The following is a 21,261-nucleotide window of genomic DNA, read 5'->3' on the forward strand; positions in this document are numbered from 1 at the left end:
TACCTGAACGTCAGTTCTCGGAGTTAAAAATGCATGTAGTTGAGCCTGACGTAGCAGCAAATCATGCAGACAACCGTCTGGCTGAATGGTAAAGGATTCTTGAATGCACAGGATCACTCCTTCAAATCCTTCCACAGACAGTGGAGAGCGGCCGAGCTAATGGGCGACCTGGTGGTGCCGGAGACTCAGCAAACGAAGTCAGACAGATGGCGGCGGAAGCCGTGCAGACAACAGTCTGGCTGAACAAGAACACTTCCAGGCGCTGGCATAAAGGGGGCGACAGCCAGATAGGCGATCACTGTTACCCCTCTGTCGCATGTGGGAGGGAAGGCCTAGGAGCCATGGATAGTATCCCTGCTGCCCTGAGAACGGTGGAAGCTGAGAAGCCGTGAATGGTATCCCCATCACCCAGTATAGGGTCCATAGGGCATGCTGGGTCACTCCTTTGTACACCTCGCACATCAGTGAGGTACTGGAACTCCAGCCACAGATACATCAGCTATGTGATGAGTTACAAGTGGCAGAGGAAACCACGCAGACCACTGTCTTGCCTACTGGTATGGGTACATATTATACAATAGTGTTGAGCGGCATAGGCCATATTCGAATTCGCGAATATATGGACGAATATTCGTCATATATTCGCGAATATTCACATATTCGTAATATTCTCGTTTTATTTTCGCATATGCGAAAATTACATTATACGAAAATTTGCATATACAAAATTCGCATATGCGAATATTAGCATATGCAAATTTTCGCATATGCAAAAATTCGCACACCAGTCTCACACAGTAGTACTAGAGCCTTCTTTACACCACACAAGCTGGAAGCAGAGAGGGATGATCACTGTGATGTGTACTGTGAAAAAAATATTCGCAAATAAAATTCGCATTGCGAATATTAGCGAGCAACACTAGTATACAACAGGGCACTCTATCGGACACCTCGCACTAGTAGCGGGGTACCGGAACTCCATCCGCAGATATATCAGCTGTGTGATGAATGACAGGCGGCAGAGGCAAACCACGCGTGACAAGCGAGACTACTGTCCGGCATATTGATATCAGGTCCAGTCCCTGCCCACGCAAGGACATTTCCTGCAGAAACCTTGCACTGGATGTGGGTATCCAGAGCACAAACCGCGGATGCGGCAGCCTGTGAAGGAGGTAATCATATTGTATGACAGACATTACAGGCCTGTAATAGTTAATGGATATCACAAGAGGGACCCTTGTGAATTGAGGGCACAATTCAAAGAATGACCACAGGAGGGTGCCTGAGTGACAGCAGTGGAGAGGAACTTTAAAAAAAAAATGTTTTCTTTAAGTGAACTAACTAAGGCAGGGAAGAAGCGTGGAGAGCAGGTCGTCACAGCGTAACTTCTGCCCACAGGAACCCCTCTGCATGAAGGGCTAGGATGCCCACAGCAGGAAAAGAGCATATGTGGGCAGTCCCTGTAAAGGTGGCGGGATGCAACAGCGTGCTATAGAAGCACCTGCTAAGTTGCTGCATGGCCCTGAGCCAGGGGACAAGAGCGGTCTGGCTGGGGGAGCTCCCGCCGGGCTTCTGCTACGGTAGCAGCTAACAGAGCCACTCTGTCATCAAAATAATGCCGACGTCCCCCCCCCCCCCCAGTGGGGAATGAGCGGTGCTGGGAGAAGCACCAAGGTAAAGGGAAGGACCCTTGCAGAACCTGGAGAGGAGGCGCATCCTGACCTCCCTGGTTGCGGGCTGGCTCAGGAGAAGAAGAGGGGCGGAGCTACATGTAAACAGTGCCCCCAGGACTCTTGCCGGCTGAGCACATCAGGAGCACAGACCTGGGCGAGAGGTGAGGCGGTGGTGGCTCCCAGCATATGCTAGGAGCTAGAGGAGAGCAGGCAGCATGCAGGTGGCTCTGGCACTGGAAAAAAGCGCAGAGCCACAGCAAGAGAAGTGCTAGCGGCTCCCAGCAAAAAGGGGACCACCAGAAAATAGAAACTCGTGGGGGTGCAGCAGAAGCTGCATGAATAAAATACCAGTGTTAACCCCTCACTGCCCGGACCCCACCCTAGTCGCCATAAACAGGGTAATGGGGGGCATACTTACCTCAGTTGCCACATACTCACCCCTTGATGGCTTCAGCCAGCATTAGGCCACGCTGCATCATACCAGGCTAAGATAGCGGGGCGAGCAGGGGCAGTGGGAGACCCGGACCCAGTGTACAACCTCCAGGCGCTGGCCGTTGGCGATAAGGGGTTGAGGGCCCATACTCTAATGTTATGTGCCCCTTTGTCACATATGGGGGAACAGGTAGTGACATGCTTCTGAACCCCCACCTGAAAAAGGGAAACAAAAGGGAGATAAGAACCTAACTAAACAGCCCTTACTAGAAAATAATTAAAAAAAGACCAGGTCTGGGGAGCTCCCAGACCTTTGTCTTGCCTCCTGCTTACACTAGCTAAAACTGATTACCTCACTTCCAGTGGGTGGGTATATCCTGCCAGGGAGGAGACTTTTTTTTCATAGTGTCAGCGCCTCCTAGTGGCAAGAGCATATACCCATCAGTACAGGTGTCCCCCAATGAAGAGTGACCGAGAAATTATAATTTTTAGTAGCAATGTGAGCTACAGAAGAGTGAACTAACAGTTCTTTAACCTGTTATGGACCAAGGGCGAAAACTTACGCCCCTAGTCCTGCTCCCGTGATATAACGCGGGGTTACACGGTAACCCCGCATCAGATCACGGCGGACGCGGCGTCATAAAGAAGCCGGGACCCGCCGCTAATAGCGTTTTGCCGTAGATTTTTGGATACAGTGACTGATGTCATTACAAAATAGAATTGGTGGCACAAAAAATACGCCATAATACAGATTTTTAGGTGCAAAATTGAAAGAGTTATGATTTTTTAAAGGTAAGGAGGAAAAAACGAAAGTGCAAAAAACGAAAAACGCCTGGTCCTTAAGGGGTTAATTAAAGGGATTTTGTGGTGTTCAACTTTTTAGTAAAAATTCTGCCCAGCTGCCGGCATAAAAACAAATGAAAATTGTACTTAATTCCAGCCACTCCTCCGATGCCTATCTTGCTCTCTCTCTGCGATCTTTTCTTGCTTAGTTTGGTCAACATGACAGACTTATTGCTGGCCACAAAGATGCACAGTCTTGGCCAGTGATAGGTTGAGCAGTAGTGTGCCATATTGAGCCCTGGCTCTGGTATTCTTCCTGTTCCTGGGGCCCAATAAGTCATACTACTGCTCAGCCAATCACAGGCTGAAGTGGGACATTGCTATGGCCAGTGATTAGCTGAGCGGCAGTCTGATGTGTCTACCACAAGAAGCAGAAAGAGATTGCGGTGGAGACACTAGGTACAAGATACCGGAGGCACGGGGGGAATGGTGGGAGGTAAGTACACTTTGTTTAATTTAATGCAGGTTTTTCTAAACGCTAAATAACTTTAAGTTGCCTATATTTACATTTACAGTTGCTGAAATTTTTCTTTGACTAACCTCAGGAATCTTCGGAGGTGCCTTTCGAACTTTCACTTCTGGGACTTTCTCCTTCAGAAAAATAGTTTCTACATCTAAAGTTCCAATGAGAGTATTTGGCCTTAAAGTCAAGGGTTGCTGTGACACTCCGGAGTGCACCTCAAGAATATGTTGAGCAGGATTCAAGTGATGATGACTGCACAGATCCACCAGAAAGTCCATCACTGCTTTACTAAATAAAAAAATAAAAAAAAGTTTTCTTTTAGCTTTTTAACAAGTAAAACTATAAAAAATATCTTAAACAATTGTGTTTGAATCCTGTTCACTCACACAGGGTCTGCTAAAAAAAAAAATCACAGATAGATAGCACTGCAAAATGAGCTACTATTTTACTTAAAATTAAATTTAAAAAGTTAGTGAAAATGGAACTAGTGTAAACAAAGCTTTGCTTTTACTCAAACTAGAAAAAGAGATACCATACTGAACACCAGATTATTGTAGATTAGAAGTGAATGTACAAGGATGCAACATTTTTATCTCATTTATTTTTTTCCTCCTCACTCTTTAAGAGATGTAAGGCTATATTTCCACACAGTTTTTTTTAGGGGAAAATATAAAGGAGGAACTTCTTTTTCCTGCTGGATCAACTTCTGACTTTTTCTAAACAACTGCAGTGGCTGTTTTCCAAAAACGCCAGAACAAAAAACATGTGTGAAAACCTAGCTTAACTCCTATTCTTTCACATCTCGTTTTGTACATAGGGGCGCCGGATTCGGCTGGGTGAGGGGCAAATCGGGCGCTCCCGTACCCCCAGCCGGATCAGCCCGTGACTCCATTTACTTTTAATGAGCCAACCAGAGTCAAATGCTGACTCCGGTCAGCTCAGTTTTGACCCGTATGCGGTTTTGGACCAGACCTAAAACCGTAGTATACTACGGTTTTAGGTCCGGTCAGGAAACCGCATACGGGTCAAAACTGAGCTGACCGGAGTCAGCGTTTGCCTCCGGATGGCTCATTAAAGTAAATGGAGTCACGGGCTGATCCGGCTGGGGTACGGGAGCGCCAGGTTTGCCCCTCCCCCAGCCGAATCCGGCACCCGTATGTACAAAACGAGATGTGAATGCAGCCTTAGGCTGCATTCACATCTCGTTTTTGCAATAAGGGTCCCGTATCCCGTTTCTGTACAAAAAACGTATGCCTCCAAACCGGACCGAAACGTATGCAACCGTATATATGCCTCTTCACGTTTTTAAACCGTATGCGGTTTGAAAACGGATGTCTGTTTGCATACATTTTAATACGTTTTCCTTAAAAAAAACGGATGCAGTTTTATGTTTAAAGTTCTTCTTTTTTTATTGAATTTCCAAATGGAAAAAAAAAAAACAGTATTGTGCAAACTGGATGTAACCAGATGCACATACGGTTCAATACGGTTAGCATAGAACTGCATTTTAAAATAACCTTATACTGGTTAGATACTGTTTTTCAACCGGACTTCAAACCATAGTAGACTACGTTTTTTTGTGCGAAAAAAATCCGCATACAACCATAAATGAAGCAAAACGTACGCAACCGGATGCTACGCTTGTCATACTGTTGTCAATGTAATGTCTATGCATACGGTTTGGAATATGGTTCAATAAATTTTTTGGCTGAAACCGGATACGGCAACCGTATTGCAAAAACGAGATGTGAATGCAGCCTTAGACTTATTTTTTCATTTACAGACCCATACGAGGGCTAATTATACTTTGCAATGACACCTTTTAATTTACCATAAAATATAAAGTGCAAGAAAAAATATAAATACATTATTTGTGGAGAGAAACTAAAAAAAAAATTATTATTATTATTTTTATTTTTTTTTGCAGGGGAAGGAGGGGTTGGTCACAGTAAATTGACACAGAGGCCCTTATTTATAAAAATATGTGATAATAAAAAAATGGAGAGATTTTTCCACAGCAACCAATGAATTGTGTATTGTAGTATATGTATTGTAGGATATGATTTCTAATAGCCATAACACTTTCGAGAGTGGGATATCGGAGAGGTGAAGGGGGAAGAAGGCAGGAGAGAAGGGCAGTACATGTTCCGTAAATAACAACATCAACTTCCAGACTTCCCTCTAGAAGGTGGAGAGCAATGGACATTCCTAGAACACATGGAAAATGGAGCCAGGGTGGCCACAAACTTTCCAACAGAGAGGTGAGGTAGTGAGGCAAGTGGGTACTAGGTACCATCAAGCGAGAAGTTTAAAACCCTCCTCTTGGTACCTACTGGGCATGGAAGAAGAAAGAGCCCAATGGAGCAGAGTCCTCTTGCTGCAACTCCAAAAAGGAAGTTCCCAGGTCCCTCTGCCAGGATGCTAAGTAACCGGGTAGATAGGAGTCTGGGGAGGATCCCAACATGGCATAAACCCCTAAGAGCGTATGGCGTGCGTACCACACTGGAGGCGGAACAGAGCAGCTCAAAGGGGAACTGCATTTGAGCAAAAAGAGAGATCTGTTCAGCCAGCCAAAAACCTAACAACCTTGATTTAGTAGGCAAAATGTTCAGTAGGCAAAATGTGTAACAGATTACAGGTACGCAGCCCAGGCTAGCTCTTTTCAACACACAGCACATACTACACCTGACTTCCTGTCAACTGTCATGATCTTGCTCTTACTAGAGACAGATTTACCCTAACAACAAGCAGTGGACAGCAGATTAGAGGAAAGTGAGACAACTAGTGGCCAAGATTTTAGAGCATTTTTTCCGGGTGAAAGAGTAATTTTTGGTGAAGTGATGTACAAATATGTTAGGAATCATATCCCATCAAATGAAGGGAAGCTGTTTGACACTACAGTGACCATTTATTATCTTAAAAGCCAAGTCTATATAGTTTTTTCATTTTTGCCATAGGATGCACCATCAATGCTTATATTCTAAGAAGGTATGTGAGTATAAATTAACCCTTTTATAATATTTTTTAGATTTTAAAACTGTGTCTGCATCGTGTCTGCTCCTTCTCTCAATAAGAGGATGAAAGATCTAGAAGATCTAGAAGAAGAAAAATGCTAGAGCCATTTGACAGTCAGCTAAGGACTACCTATTTACCTTTGATCCTGTGACTGGAACTTGGTTGGGCCATCATCTGTGTTGACACATTGGAACATGGTTAAGTGTGATGAACTGGATGTTATATTTGAGACTTTGAAAAGATTTGGTACCCTTCCTTATGTTTGTTGATGTTCCTGGGAAATATGGATCTTGCTAGGGTGTAAAGAGAATATTTTTACAGACCAAGACAGTCAACATAAAAGAGTGTTGTCCCCCTGCATTCCAAGAGACATGGCTTGCTTTTAAACTATTAGTTCAAAGCATCTTCAAAAAGTCAGGTTTTGTGGAGTCTTTCTAATATGCAGTGGTTAGCATGTACCAAAAGTGGTCCAAGGAAGGACAACCTGGCATTAGGGTCAGGGGAACAGTGAAAAAATAGTCAGGATTGCTATGTTTACCCAAGGTACCAGGTTTCTGGAAGCATGTATCTCATCCGGGGAAAGCTGGGTGACATTCAGGAATTAGAAAAAATCCCTGGTGAAGCTTAGATTGCTAGGGAATTTGGAAAGTCCTTTTATCAGGTTTTTTATGATGAAAGGGAGGTTTGAGAGTAGGACCTTTCATCCATTTTCAAGGCCAGTCCAGATTTTCAGGTTGGCCACAAGTCAGCACCATTGCTATGGTCAATTAATACTTACAAACTTGCAAAAGGTGTAACCAAGTCTGCATTGAGAGATTGCGCGAAACCCCTGATAAGAGTTAAAATCCTGAGGGCAGAACCCTTCAAAATGGGACATTAACCTTGTTTGAGTAACATTTTTGGTAGGATGGTAGTAAGCCATAGCATAAAATACTCTTTTTACATTTTAGAAATTCACACCCGTATAATATACATAAAGGGATTCCATACTGCCAATTTTTGAGATTAAAGAGAATTAATAGCAGTCTGGAAAAATACAAAATACAAGCAGAAGAGCTAAAAAATAGATTGAGAGAAAGACAGTATCAAGAATATTTGAGAGAAGCTAGTTTTCATAGAGCTAAAAAAATAACAAGAGAGAAGTTGTTGTACAGTAAAGGTAGAATAGGAACACAAGAAGAAAAACGTCTATGTTTTTCTTTCACCCATAGTAATATGAACACTACTATATCTAATGCTATTAGGCAACACTGGTATATGTTAGATTCGGATAATGATTTAAAAAGCATAGCAGTAACTAAGCCTACAATAACACCCAGACATAATACCACAATAGGAGACAAATTAAAAACTAATGTAAAAAAACAAGAAGATAATATAAAATCCACATGGCTAACAGACTTGTCTCTGATAGGAAATTTTCATGCAATAATTGCAATTACTGTAAAATGAAAAATAAAAGTAAATATGGTATGTGCAATTAGGCAATCATACACACTAGGTCAAAAGCTTAATAACATGTCGCAAATCATATGTAGTGTATGCTCTAATTTGCCCTTGTGGTTATCACTACATTGTGAAAACAATCAGACAATTTCAAGTACGAGTCAGAAAATATTTATATTCATTCAAGACAGGATGCGGAGTACCTAGGTTAATATACCATATGGGAGTAGAGAGTAGTACATGAGAATAGAAGTAAAGAGTTAAAATTTTCTGGACTCGAGAGAGTTAAGGGGGTACTCCGCCCTCACACATCTTATCCCTTATCCAAAGTATAAGGGATAAGATGTCTGATCGCGGGGGTCCCGCTGCTGGAAACCCCCCGCAATCTCTCCTGCAGCATTCCTGTCATCTGTTGCATGGGGCGAGCTGCCTGATGACTGGCGATGCAGGGGCTGGAAGATCATGACATCCCGGCTCTGTCCCCTTGTTTCATCACACCCCTCAATGCAAGTCTATGGGAGGGGGTGTGATGACCACCACGCCCCTCCCATAGACATTCATTAAGGGGGCAGGGTCATGATGTCACAAGCCTCTGGCCTCTGTATCGCCAGTCCTTTGGATAGGGCATAAGCTGTCTAGGGGCGGGGTACCCCTTTAATGTTTCCTGATAAGACATAATAAACTGCTTCAACCCAAAACTAAATGGATACTAAAAGTAAATGCCTTAGGTTCGATAGGTCTTACTGATAGAGTGGAAATTAATTCATTTTTGTAACTGTTTTGTGGTATTATACTGTCATCTTTCTATTCCCTATGCTAAGAATATACCTAGGTGTATAGAGTATGGTTACACTTGAAACAGCTGTCACTGATTGCAGCTCCCCTGCTTGTTGATATACACAGCTGCCCGCTGCAATTTTTTAACATGCGCCAAAAACAAATAAAATGAAGTTGAATATCTACTGTGGGTGAGTGCCATTATTTCAATCTATACTAATTGTTGGAAGTTTTAATTCTGAGCACCACCAGGAATGTAAAAAAATGGTGATTGCCCTTATGTGAATATGGCCAGAAAGCCCAGATAGTGTCAGACTAATACTATTACTATATCTAAAGAATGTTTGTAGGGTCTGGAAAAAAGGTTCCCGGGATGTTCGGCGCCAACCGTGGATGGAATGAAGATTCGGTGAGTCTCAGTATATTTCAAAAATGTTCTTTATTGCCGTATTAGGCTGGGTTCACACTACGTTTTTGCCATACTGTTTTCAATCTGTTTTTCTAAAGAAAACCATATGGCAAAAAAAACGGATGGAACAGTATGTAAAAAAGTAAACCGTATGCGTTTTTAAACAGTATACTGTTTTTAAAAGTGCATACAGTTCCGTCAGTTTTTATAGAAAAAAAACCCATACGTTTTTGAAAATTTTGTCAATTTTTAATGGGAGGGGTCTTGGGTGGGGACTTTAGGATTCAAATGCGCATGTGCAAAGTGAAAACATATACGTTTTTCCCATATGGAACCGTATACATGTGCGTTTCACATTGACGTCCATGTTTAAAAAAAAACGTATGCGGTTGCAGTACGGTTTTTAAACCGGAGACAAAATTGTGGTCAACCACGGTTTTGACTCCGGTTTAAAAACTGTACTGCAACCGCATACGTTTTTTTTTAACATGGACGTCAATGGGAAACGCACATGTATATGGTTCCATACGGGAAAAACGTATACGTTTTTACTTTGCACATGCGCATTTGAATCCTAAAGTCCCCACCCAAGACCCCTCCCATTAAAAATGGACAAAATTTTCAAAAACGTATGGTTTTTTTTCTATAAAAACTGAGGGAACTGTATGCACTTTTAAAAACAGTATACTGTTTAAAAACGCATACGGTTTACTTTTTTACATACTGTTCTATCCGTTTTTTTGCCATACGGTTTTCTTTAGAAAAACAGATTGAAAACAGTATGGCAAAAACATAGTGTGAACCCAGCCTTAGACGCGTTTCGAGGTCTTGCACCTCTTTATCAATGATTATGGCATACATACATAAAAGCATTATCACTGGCTTTTTATAGTTTCTAAAAAGGGCGCCAGAGAATACAATTGGATGGATTAAAAAGGTGTCATAGGGCTGCGCTCTGGTGTGTTGTAGTGGCGCTGTCCGATGACGTAGGGGTGTTTCATTCATAAAATTCAAGGTGAGTGTTTTTGTTTCACAGTAAAATGTGACCATACATTAAAATCAAGGATTGCGAAAATGTTCCATGTTATTTGAGGAGGTGGGTTGTTATGCGGTGATGCAAGTATACATATAGTATAGAGTGTGTGAGAAAATTCACATTAGGTCCGGAGATACAGTTTTCTGTAATGTGTGTGCATGTGTTATATCAAATGTGTTTCTTTTGGAATTAATGTTAGTGAACTTGATGGAGTGGATCTGCTGTGTTAGCGATGGCCGGATGATGCGTATCAAATGCCAGGTAGTGGAAATGTCCTATTGACAGAGCTGCCGCGTAAGATGTCATATACCGGGTTGCTGCGCTATTCAATTCTAGATGGTAGGTACCGTGACTGGTATGATTTTTCAATTGGTATTTGTTCACAGTGTTGTAGATGGTTATTTTATTCACAGGTTTCGTTGGTGTTGACCAGATTGTGACTATTTTCATTGTTAGAAAAAGGTTTCGGTCCTTGGTGCAGTGTGTCTCCTTTTGCTGGATAATCGGACGGAGATTGCTGTGCTTGTTGTTGCCGGATGATTGGTATAGTAAGTGGTATTTTTTGTATTGTTAGCACAGATGTGTGGATGGCAGAGGATGCTGTGGTGCTGTCATTGTGTTGTTTGTTGAGAGAGGTTTTGTTAGCGCAGGTGTATATAATTGTGACAGCAGCAGTGGTCTCATATGATGGTACTGCAGCGCTTTAGAATATGGGGGCCTGTTGGTGGGTTTTGTTTGGAGAAACATGTGTACTGTTCATTTTTTGCAGTGGATGGCATGCTGTGCGTGACAGCAGCGGTGGTCTCAAATGATGGTACTGCAGCGCTTTTAGAAAATGGGGGCCTGTTGGTAGGTCTTGTTTAGAGAAACATGTGTGCTGTTGATTTTTTGTTGTGGATGGCATGCTGTAAGCTATGTGTGTTGGATTGATCGTGTCCAATGGGTTGCCTGTGAAGAATAAGTTACGGGCTGTATTATGTTGGGTGTTTGGTTGGATGACAGTATGTCTTTGGTTGGGTATTGTGATAGGGTTATCAAATTGTTGGTATTTGGTGATTTTTCAGTGTTGGATTCCGGGTGTATATTATTTTATATATTATCAATATTTTCATTAAGGCCCAGGGGGGTTAAATAAAGTGTTCAATAAATATCCAAAATGACTCTCTCCTGCAGAGTCTTTCAAATCTATCATTACAATTGTCCGATATCTGTTCAATTCCAGTGATTCTGAATTCTTTAAAGTTATTATTATGTTTTTCAGTTTCGTGTCTGGATACGCTGTGTTTGGGAAATTTATGTGTGATATTGAAACGGTGTCCACTCATGCGGTTTCTTAGGGTTTGTGAGGTCCGTCCAATGTATTGTAGGCCACAACCACATTCTATTAAGTAAATGACATGGGTTGAGTGTCAGTCTATTTTAGATTTTATTTTGAATGTTTCGCCTGTTTGGTTGCTTTTGAACGTTTTTACATTGTGGTTGATGTTTATACATAATTTACAGTTTCTACATAATTTAAAACATACTGCCCAATAGAAAGCTCTGTTTTTATATTTTTGAATACAGCCCCACTATATCTAAAGAACAGTGGGGTAAAATTTCTCCAAGCAAATGCGATAAACTCTTACAAAAGCTATTCTTACTAAATGTGGTTGTCACGATTCGGCTTACAGGTAGTGGATCCTCTGTGTCAGCGAGGGATTGGCGTGGACCGTGCTAGTGGACCGGTTCTAAGAGGCTACTGGTGTTCACCAGAGCCCGCCGCAAAGCGGGATGGTCTTGCTGCGGCAGTAGCAACCAGGTCGTATCCACTAGCAACGGCTCAACCTCGCTGACTGCTGAGAAGGCGTGGGACAGAAGGACTAGGCAGAGGCAAGGTCAGACGTAGCAGAAGGTCGGGGCAGGCGGCAAGGTTCGTAGTCAAGATGGATAGCAGAAGTTCAGGTAACACAGGCTTTGGACACACTAAACGCTTTCACTGGCACAAGGCAACAAGATCCGGCAAGGGAGTGCAGGGGCAGTGAGCAGATATAGTCTGGGAGCAGATGGAAGCCAATTAAGCTAATTGGGCCAGGCACCAATCATTGGTGCACTGGCCCTTTAAGTCTCAGAGAGCTGGCGCGCGCGCGCACCCTAGAGAGCGGAGCCGCGCGCGCCAGCACATGACAGCAGGGGACCGGGACGGGTAAGTGACCTGGGATGCGATTCGCGAGCGGGCGCGTCCCGCTGTGCGAATCGCATCCCCGACGGCCATGACAGTGCAGCGCTCCCGGTCAGCGGGACTGACCGGGGCGCTGCAGGGAGAGAGACGCCGTGAGCGCTCCGGGGAGGAGCAGGGACCCGGAGCGCTCGGCGTAACAGTGGTTCAACAAATTACTAAATAATAGGGTGTATGTATAAACAATATGGTCTAAAGTAGGTAGACAGCCTTTTAATATTCAAGATTAGGTGTTTAAGCCTAGGTTGGCGTTTATAGTTTAAAAGGTTATCGTTTCATTCTCTGAGCAATGGAGGCGGGGATCCGGCTCAGTTCCCCTGCCTTGTTAATATTCCCTGCCCGGCCTGTCAGGTTGTGCATCAGAATGCACCGCATTTTATTAATGTGCTGCCAAGTAACCTCTGAGGTACAAGAGAGAAATATCTTTGAACTAAGAACCATCTTCAGAACCCAAATTCCCAGGTTAGTGTATAGCACTATACAGGTTTCCGAACTAAGGTCAGTCCATTTTAACATGACTTAGTAGCATGGTCTGCTGCCCTACTAAGTGCTGTTAAAACAGCATATACCAGTGGAATGCTGCCCCAACTGAATCATTATGGAGTTTATTCAGGTCACTAAAAGGGGTATTCCGATGGGAAATCAACTGGTACAAGAAAGTTATAGATTTGTAAATTACTTCTATTTAAAAATCGTATTCTTTCCAGTATTTATCAGCTGCTGTATGCTTCACAAGAAGTTGTATTTCTTTTTGAAATTCTTCTCAGTCTGACCACAGTGCTCTCTGCTGATACCTCTGTCCGTATCAGGAACTGTCCAGAGTACAATCAAATTCCAATAGCAAACATCTCCTGCTCTGGATAGTTCTTGATATGGACAGAGGTGTCCACAGAGGCAGGATGCCGATGATGGACATCGTAAATGTAGTGTGAACCTAGCCTAATGGACATTCTAATATTCTAGGCAAGGTATTAGTTTATGCAAAATATAGAAATGACAATCTCTGGTTGTTGTGTGCCTATTTTTCAGCTGACACTGGGCAATGCTACAAACTAAAAGAGAAACCACATAATGATTAAAATCTTGATACGTCTGTTAGCTATTCTTAGCCGCATTCAGTAATTGTTCTCTGAGCCCTGCTTCCATTATTTACAGGATGATACTTAAAACTAAGACTGGAAATTAAAGAACTGGCTGTGAAAATCATTCCAGACGGCCAAGAAACAGCTATATAGAGTATGGTATTATTATTTTTCACTGACTTGTCAATTGTCTACAATTTGTATTTTCACAATGCTAAGCAGAATACTTGAATTGTTAAAGTGACACATATCAGGCTGAAATAAAAAGTCACAGAAAAAACCTTTCATCTTCGACTGTAGGAAGTAGGAAAGACGCCAGATGTATTAAATAAATGAGAATACTGATAATATTCTGCCAGGACAAAAGCCAAGAAGAATTGAAGTATTTCTTACTTTTGCCTGAATCATGCCCACTAAAGTAAAGTATGAAGATGTGTATTCATTTTATCTTAATGTATCAATCCATTTACTAAAGTTTCTCATTTTGAGCCTGACTTGCTGGTGCTTTTTTCAGTTACTAGTGCAGGCATAACTTATACATGGCATACCTTACATGTAAATATATATATATATATATATATATATATATATATATATATATATATATATATCAGTACCTCCATGGAAATAAAAATGTCAAGTTGTTATAAATAGAAAAAAAACTCAAAACATTACAAGCAATCATTTTAATACTGCTACAACTACGATTTGTAATGCAGGTGTATGGCTTCCGCTAGTGCTCTGTGTCTCACTGTTCAGGGCCCGGGTGCCATACTGTCCACACTCTCCTGCGGCCTCTATTCAGTCCTGGGGGACTAGTCTCAGCTGGCCCTCTGTCCTCATCTGGTCTGCGCCTTGTTCTCTGCTCCCTTTCCACCATGATGCTGCACTTGTGCATCTACCCTATAAGGGCTGGCCACATGTTCCTCCACACATTTAAAGGGCCAGTGTGCGCTTAAGTAATTCTTTCTACACCTATCAATGCTTGGCACCCTCTATTTATGTGTCTAAGCATGTCGAAGCATTGGTTCCTTTGTATAGATCCTATAATGTGTGTGGTCCTAGCAGGACTTCTGCTGCTACAGAGCACAACATCACTCCAAATGCATGGTCCGTATGGGTGTGTGGCACAAGGGAGGTCAGGCAGGTAAACATGGTCCGCAGGCCAGGTCATAGTTATATAGTTTATAAGGTTGATAAAAAGACAAGTCCATCAAGTTTAAACTAAAACCCTACTGTGTTAATCCAGAGGGAGGCATAATATGGCAATCACAATAACTGCCTAACCCCTTACAAATCTAGTATACATAACTTGTAATAGTATATTTTTTTAGATAAACATCCAGGCTCCCCTTTAACTTGTTTATTTAGGATAGGAGCGAGGTGGCAGTGTTGCCACCCCCTCCTAACCCCTGCCATTGGTCGGTGAGGCTGACCACCAATTGCAGGAGGGGGGCGGGGAGTTAGAGTTAATTTCCCTGCTCTGCCCACCGATCGGAAGTCGGGGCAGAGCGGGGGGAACACGGTCGGTGAGGGGGGAACATGGCCCGACTTACCCGGACCTGCAGAGGCGGAATCCACGAGCAGCGGCGGCAGAAGGAGGAGCGGCGGCAGGAAAGTGCGGCAGAGAAGGCTGCAGTGAAGATCGCAGTAAGTGAACTTGAACTTGTTTATTTAGTCAGCCATCAGAACATTATGTGACAGAGAGTTCCATAGTCTCACTGCTCTTAAAGTAAAAAACCCCATTCTGGTAGGATGATTAAATCTTCTTAGCTCTAGACATAGAGAATGTCCCCTTGTCATGGTTACCAACCTAGGTATACAAAGTTTACTAGCAAGATCTCTGTACTGTCCATTCATATATTTGTACATTGTGATCGAATTGCCTTTTCTCCAAGCTGAATAACCCCAAGCTTAATAACCTGTCTTGGTATTATAATCCTCCCATACCATTAAATATCTCTGTCACCCTCCTCTGCACCCTCTTCAGTTCAGCCATGTCCTTCTTGCAGTCATGGCCGTAAATGTTGGCATCCCTGAAATTTTTCTAGAAAATTAAGTATTTCTCACAGAAAAGGATTGCAGTAACACATGTTTTGCTATACACATGTTTATTCCCTTTGTGTTTATTGAAACTAAACCAAAAAAGGAAGGAAAAAAGCTAATTGGATATAATGTCACACCAAACTCCAAAATGGGCTGGACTAAATTATTGGCACCCTTTCAAAATTGTGGAAAAATAAAATTGTTTCAAGCATGTAATGCTCCTTTAAACTCACCTGCGGCAAGAAACAGGTGTGGGCAATATAAAAATCACACCTGAATGCAGATAAAAAGGAGAGAAGTTCACTTAGTCTTTGAATTGTGTGTCTGTGTGTGCCACACTAAGAATGGGCAACTGACTGAGGACTTGAGAAACAAAGTTGTGGAAAAATATCAACAATCTCAGGGTTACAAGTCCATCTCCAGAGGTCTAGATTTGCCTTTGTCCACAGTGCGAAACATTATCAAGAAGTTTGCAACCCATGGCACTGTAGCTAATCTCCCTGGGCTTGGACGGAAGAGAAAAATTGATGAAACGTGTCAACGCAGGATAGTCCGGATGGTGGATAAGCAGCCCCAAACAAGTTCCAAAGATACTCAAGCTGTCCTGCAGGCTCAGGGAGCATCAGTGCGAACTATCCGTCGACATTTCAATGAAGTGAAATGCTATGGCAGGAGACCAAGGAGGACCCCACTGCTGACACAGAGACATAAAAAAGCAAGGCTACATTTTTCCAAAATGAACTTGAGTAAGCCAAAATCCTTCTGGGAAAACGTCTTGTGGACAGATGAGACCATGATAGAGCTTTTTGGTAAAGCACATCATTCGACTGTTTGCTGAAAACGGAATGAGGCCTACAAAGAAAAATACACAGTACCTACAGTGAAATATAGTGTAGGTTCTATGATATTTTGGGGTTGTTTTGCTGCCTCTGGCACTGGGTGCCTTGAATGTGTGAAGGCATCATGAAATCTGAGGATTACCAACAGATTTTGGGTCGCACTGTACAACCCAGTGTCAGAAAGCTGGGTTTGCGTCCGAGATCTTGGGTCTTCCAGCAGCACAATGACCCCAAACATCACCCAGAAATGGATGGCAACAAAATGCTGGGGAGTTCTAAAGTGGCCACCATTGAACACCTATGGAGAGATCTTAAAATTAATGTTGGGAAAAGGCGCCCTTCTAATAAGAGAGACCTGGAGCAGTTTGCAAAGGAAGAATGGTCCAACATTCCGGCTGAGAGGTATAAGAAGCTTATTGATGGTTATAGGAAGTGACTGATTTCAGTTATTTTTTTCAAAGGGTGTGCAACCAAATATTAAGTAATGGGTGCCAATCATTTTGTCCAGACCATTTTTGAAGTTTGGTGTGACATTATGTCCAATTTGCTTTTTTTTCTCCCTTTTTTCGTTTAGTTCCAATACACACAAAGGGAATAAACATGTGTATAGCAAAACATGTGTTAATTTCAGGGGTGCAAACATTTATGGCCATGACTGTATATACCTTATGGGAATAAAAGGATCACGAATAAAAGAAAACCAATATAGATGAATAAACATTTTCAGGGGCCAATAAATGACAAAAATAAAGCATTTAAACTACTAAAACAGGATGGCAGTGAAGAAGCATTAAAAAGCTATAGAGAAAAATATAAAATATGTAAAAAACGCTGTATATACAGGTACCTTAAATTCGACACAATACTCCATATGTGGTCTGACTTAAAGGGGTTATCCACCATAAGGTGATTTTAGTACGTACCTGGCAGACAGTAAAGTAGATGCTTAGGAAGGATCTACGCTTGTCTTGGGGCTAAATGGCTATGTCATGAGATTACCATAATACTGTGGCTAGCTTTTTGTGAACTTGTATTTCCTGTTTGACTTTTCTTTTTTTGACTACAAATCCCACAATTTCATTTTCCTTCCTCCCACACATCAGCCACCCCACCCATTGAACCAAAAGAGCTGTGGTTTTCAATCAGGGTGTCTACAGTGGTTGCATTAGTTGCAGTTGATCTCTCTCCCACCAAGCGATCCCTCCACCCAATGAAGCAGGCAGGCTCCCTGTCATCAGCTGACTAGTGAGTCAGGTCTCGGCCGCATTGCAAGCTGGTAAAAATCAGAGACAATAGTCATTTTGTATGCTGGTAAAAATAAATAGTGGGGTGAACATCACAGAAGAATTGTGAGAAAACCGTCACACATAGGTACAGACACTATATTATAAACTACACTAACTTTACAGCCCCTGTACCATAGTCAAATAAAAACATTCCTGGAATACCCCTTTAACACATAAAAACTTTTTATGTTGTGGTCACTATTACCAAGATAACCCCTACCTCTACTTTGGATACTATGTCCGTGTACTAGTATAACGTCCAGAAGTTCACCAGAAAGTTTTAAATGTGGCCGCCAGAGAACATAACGTGGCTTTAAAGGGGTATTTTTGGATGCAAAAACTTAGTCCCTATCCTAAGGATAGGCAATAAGTGTCAGATCACGGGGGTCCAACCACTGAGGCCCGCGCGATCTCCCGTGTTCGACCGCCACACAAAGCAATGGCCGATACGCCCCTTAATGCAGCTGTATGAGAGGGCTGGAGATTGCCGAGTGCAGCGCTCCAGCTCTCCCATAGAGCTGCATTGAGGGGGTATGTGGGCCGCTGCTTCTTGCAAGAGCCAGGGCCTCGTACGAGAGATTGCGGGGGGACCCAGCTGTCAGACCCCCCGCAATCTGACACTCCTTAGGAAAGGGGATACATTTTTGAATCCCAGAGTACTGCTTTAAGGGGATTAACATGACAAAATATGGTTTAATATGACATACACTGGGTTATTAAAGTTCAAAGGAGTAGTCTACAGAAAAGAAGAACACCTTGTGTGCCGCATGTACTACGCTAGATTCACTTGCACAAATGGCTTTTTTGGCAGTAAATCTATTGGGTGTTTTGTGCGAGTTTTAATCTTAGTGTATTATTTATGCCAGGGTTTATTACATGCAAAACTGTTTAAAAGTCGCACAGATTTGTGCATTGCTCATGCCAGTCAGGACCTGGTCTAAATGTATAAATCTGCTAACGGCGCAAGGAATAAAAGATGCATGGCTGTGTACAGCACCAGAGCAGGCAATTGCAGAGCGCACCGCTGTATACTATTCAGGAGCGGGGCTGAAATAGCTGTGCCTGCAAACTATACGTTAGTGTGTACAGCTTGGCTTAGCGGGAGGTATACATTGTATACCTCCTGTCCAGCCAGAGAGTCACAGTAACGGGTACAAATTCCTGGGTTCTTCGTCGCAAACCATCACACTTGTGTGATGGTTTGTGCCGAAGGACCCAGGAATTTGTACTAGTTATTGTGACTCTATTGCTGTTCAGCCGGAAAGCTGCTATGCCGATACCTGGGAGGCTGCACCATTGCTACATAGGCTGTTTATGGTGGTTGTGTCAGTTATTATGGGGGACTGTTATTGCCACACTTGGGTGCCGTGATCTCTATTGATCATGGCACTTAAAGGGGTACTCTGAGTAACTAAAACTTATACCCTATCCTGTGGATAGGGGATAAGTGTCTGATCTTGGGGGTCAAATTGCTGGGACCTCTATGATTAGACACTTATTCAGTATCCATACGATAGGGGATAAGCTATCATGAGTACCCCTTTAAGGGGTTAATTAAAGTGAATAGCAGAATCACAATTCTTCCTTATTGACTGTAAGTACACGGCTGCTAATAGCAACTGTCTTACAATCTTTGAAGCAAGTGCAGCTTCTGTGCTTGCTTCATAGTCAGACTGCCGTTCAGGACATAATGTACATCCTGGTGTGTTAAATACCAGGGCACCAGGACGTACATTTATGTTAAATGTCATATAAGGGTTAAAGAGGTATTACCATGAAGATAAAAAGGTCTAAACTAATGCATTATGTGAAATAAAACATATTTGCACATACAAGTTAATATCAGAAATCATTCGTTTTTGAAAGTTATCCCTAATAATATAGGCTGGATGCTCACTTGTTGCCATAGACATGTGTCTTTCTTCAACCGTACTAACTATGGGATAAGTCCTGTAGGCAAATGTATCTTCTAGTCAGGCACGTTGAGTTGCTCAGTTCATCCCGCAGAGTGCATATACAGCCAAACAGACTGCAGCATGTACAACTGCTACACTGTATAAAGTTCACTTACATACTTATGTATGAGGGAGTCTGCTTGCCTGGCTGAATATTCACTGTCCAGAATGAGGTAAATATATATTATGTCCTGCTATAGCTGTCTACAGTATATTACAGTCTCCAACCCTAAATTCATAATTTTTCACTATAATAACACTGTATGCTGTGTGAGGACTTGGAGAGAAGAGATAACTTTAACTTGATTATATAAAGATTTGATTTTTTTAATGGCTCCCAGTATGCAACAAAGGAATGAGCTTCTGCACTAATGACTGCTGGGAAATAAAGTTCAAAGCAAATCATGTGAAAATCATGAGCCCTATTAATATTAAGTTATATAAAGTGGATCATGGTAAAACCCTTTACATGATGTGATGATGGCTTGGTGAGCTTTGGGTGGTGGCATTTAAGTTGAGGCAGTGAAGGTAGCAGTAGCAATGGTTTGTTAGGAACGCACAATGGTTTGTTGGCAACATATAGCTAACTAACAAGTACTTAGAAAGCATATGTCTTCTTTGTTTTGCCAAACATATAATACAGTACTGATAATTGCCTTATGTGCCAGGACATGCCATGCACATGAGTGTCTCAGCTACCAAATATAACTTGGGTTTACACAACACAGAGCACCCATGGAACACTGCAATCTTACAAGTTATTGTAGATTGTGTTTGCACATAACTGGAATACATCACCTTAAATTAATAAACAAGGTGTGGTATTGTGGCACCCATGATCTAGGTTGCATAAGCAGCTGAGAAAACTCTTTATCCCTTGTATCCCACATTACTATGGGGGATATTGTGTAGAAGAAGGGTGGTGCAGTTGCCCATAGCCACCAAATTCCAGCTTTCATTTTTCAGAGGCCTTTTTAATAATCAGGCTATAGCACTGGACCACTACACAAGTTTTGATAAATTCTCCCTATGTGTTTATAAGTCATGTTGAAATAAATAAGGTGGAAAATTATGCATAACTAGAATAACAAGAAAATCTGTCATCAGTATCACCTGCACTAACCTGTCAGTACAGACCGACAGCACAGAACGGGACAAGATAAGTACTGTTGTCTTCAGTGTCACCTGCACTACCTGACTTTACCAACAGGTTAGTGAAGGTGATACTGATTCCCTGTGCTAACCTGATTTTACAGATTAAGAGTGCAGGTGATGCTGAGTCTAACGCTCTTTACAAATAAAATATGTAAATTACCTTCTAGGTGCACTCAAGGTATTCCCCAGCCTCTTGGTGCACTGTAATGCCTGCACTGCCCTGTGATACAGCCCTCTTCATAAATATCCATAAGCATTTCTTCAATATGTAGGTGATATGTGCTTTGATATCAGAATGACATGTGGTGCACCAAGGGTCTGGAAAAGCCTGAGTGCACCAAGAAGGTAATTTACATTACTATTTTTGTCCATAACTCGGGAATAATGCCACCGATTGGAAAACAGTTAAGATCATTGGAATCAGCGTCACCAGCACAGCATTAAAAATGAGCAGGTTAGTGAAGGTGATACTGGTGTAATTTTCCCTTTTATAGCTTTCATATGGTGCAATAATCAACATATCTGACGACCATTCAGACCTTTATAAAATAATCACAATCCAATAGGTAATGCCCACAGACATTGA

General features: G+C 42.2%; 1 protein-coding gene across 6 annotated transcripts in view; it reads right to left on the minus strand.

Annotated features, from left to right (window-relative positions):
• The window catches only part of COBL (cordon-bleu WH2 repeat protein), a 612,569-nt gene that overhangs the window by 384,634 nt on the left and 206,674 nt on the right, over positions 1-21,261 (minus strand). For all 6 annotated transcript variants that reach the window (XM_056520341.1, XM_056520342.1, XM_056520339.1 and 3 more), the window contains one exon: positions 3,489-3,699. In XM_056520341.1, the coding sequence (XP_056376316.1) occupies positions 3,489-3,699 (211 nt within the window). The remainder of the gene's footprint in view (positions 1-3,488; positions 3,700-21,261) is intronic.

This window comes from Hyla sarda, chromosome 5, assembly GCF_029499605.1.
Source record: "Hyla sarda isolate aHylSar1 chromosome 5, aHylSar1.hap1, whole genome shotgun sequence".
In the NCBI taxonomy this organism is placed as follows: domain Eukaryota; kingdom Metazoa; phylum Chordata; class Amphibia; order Anura; family Hylidae; genus Hyla; species Hyla sarda.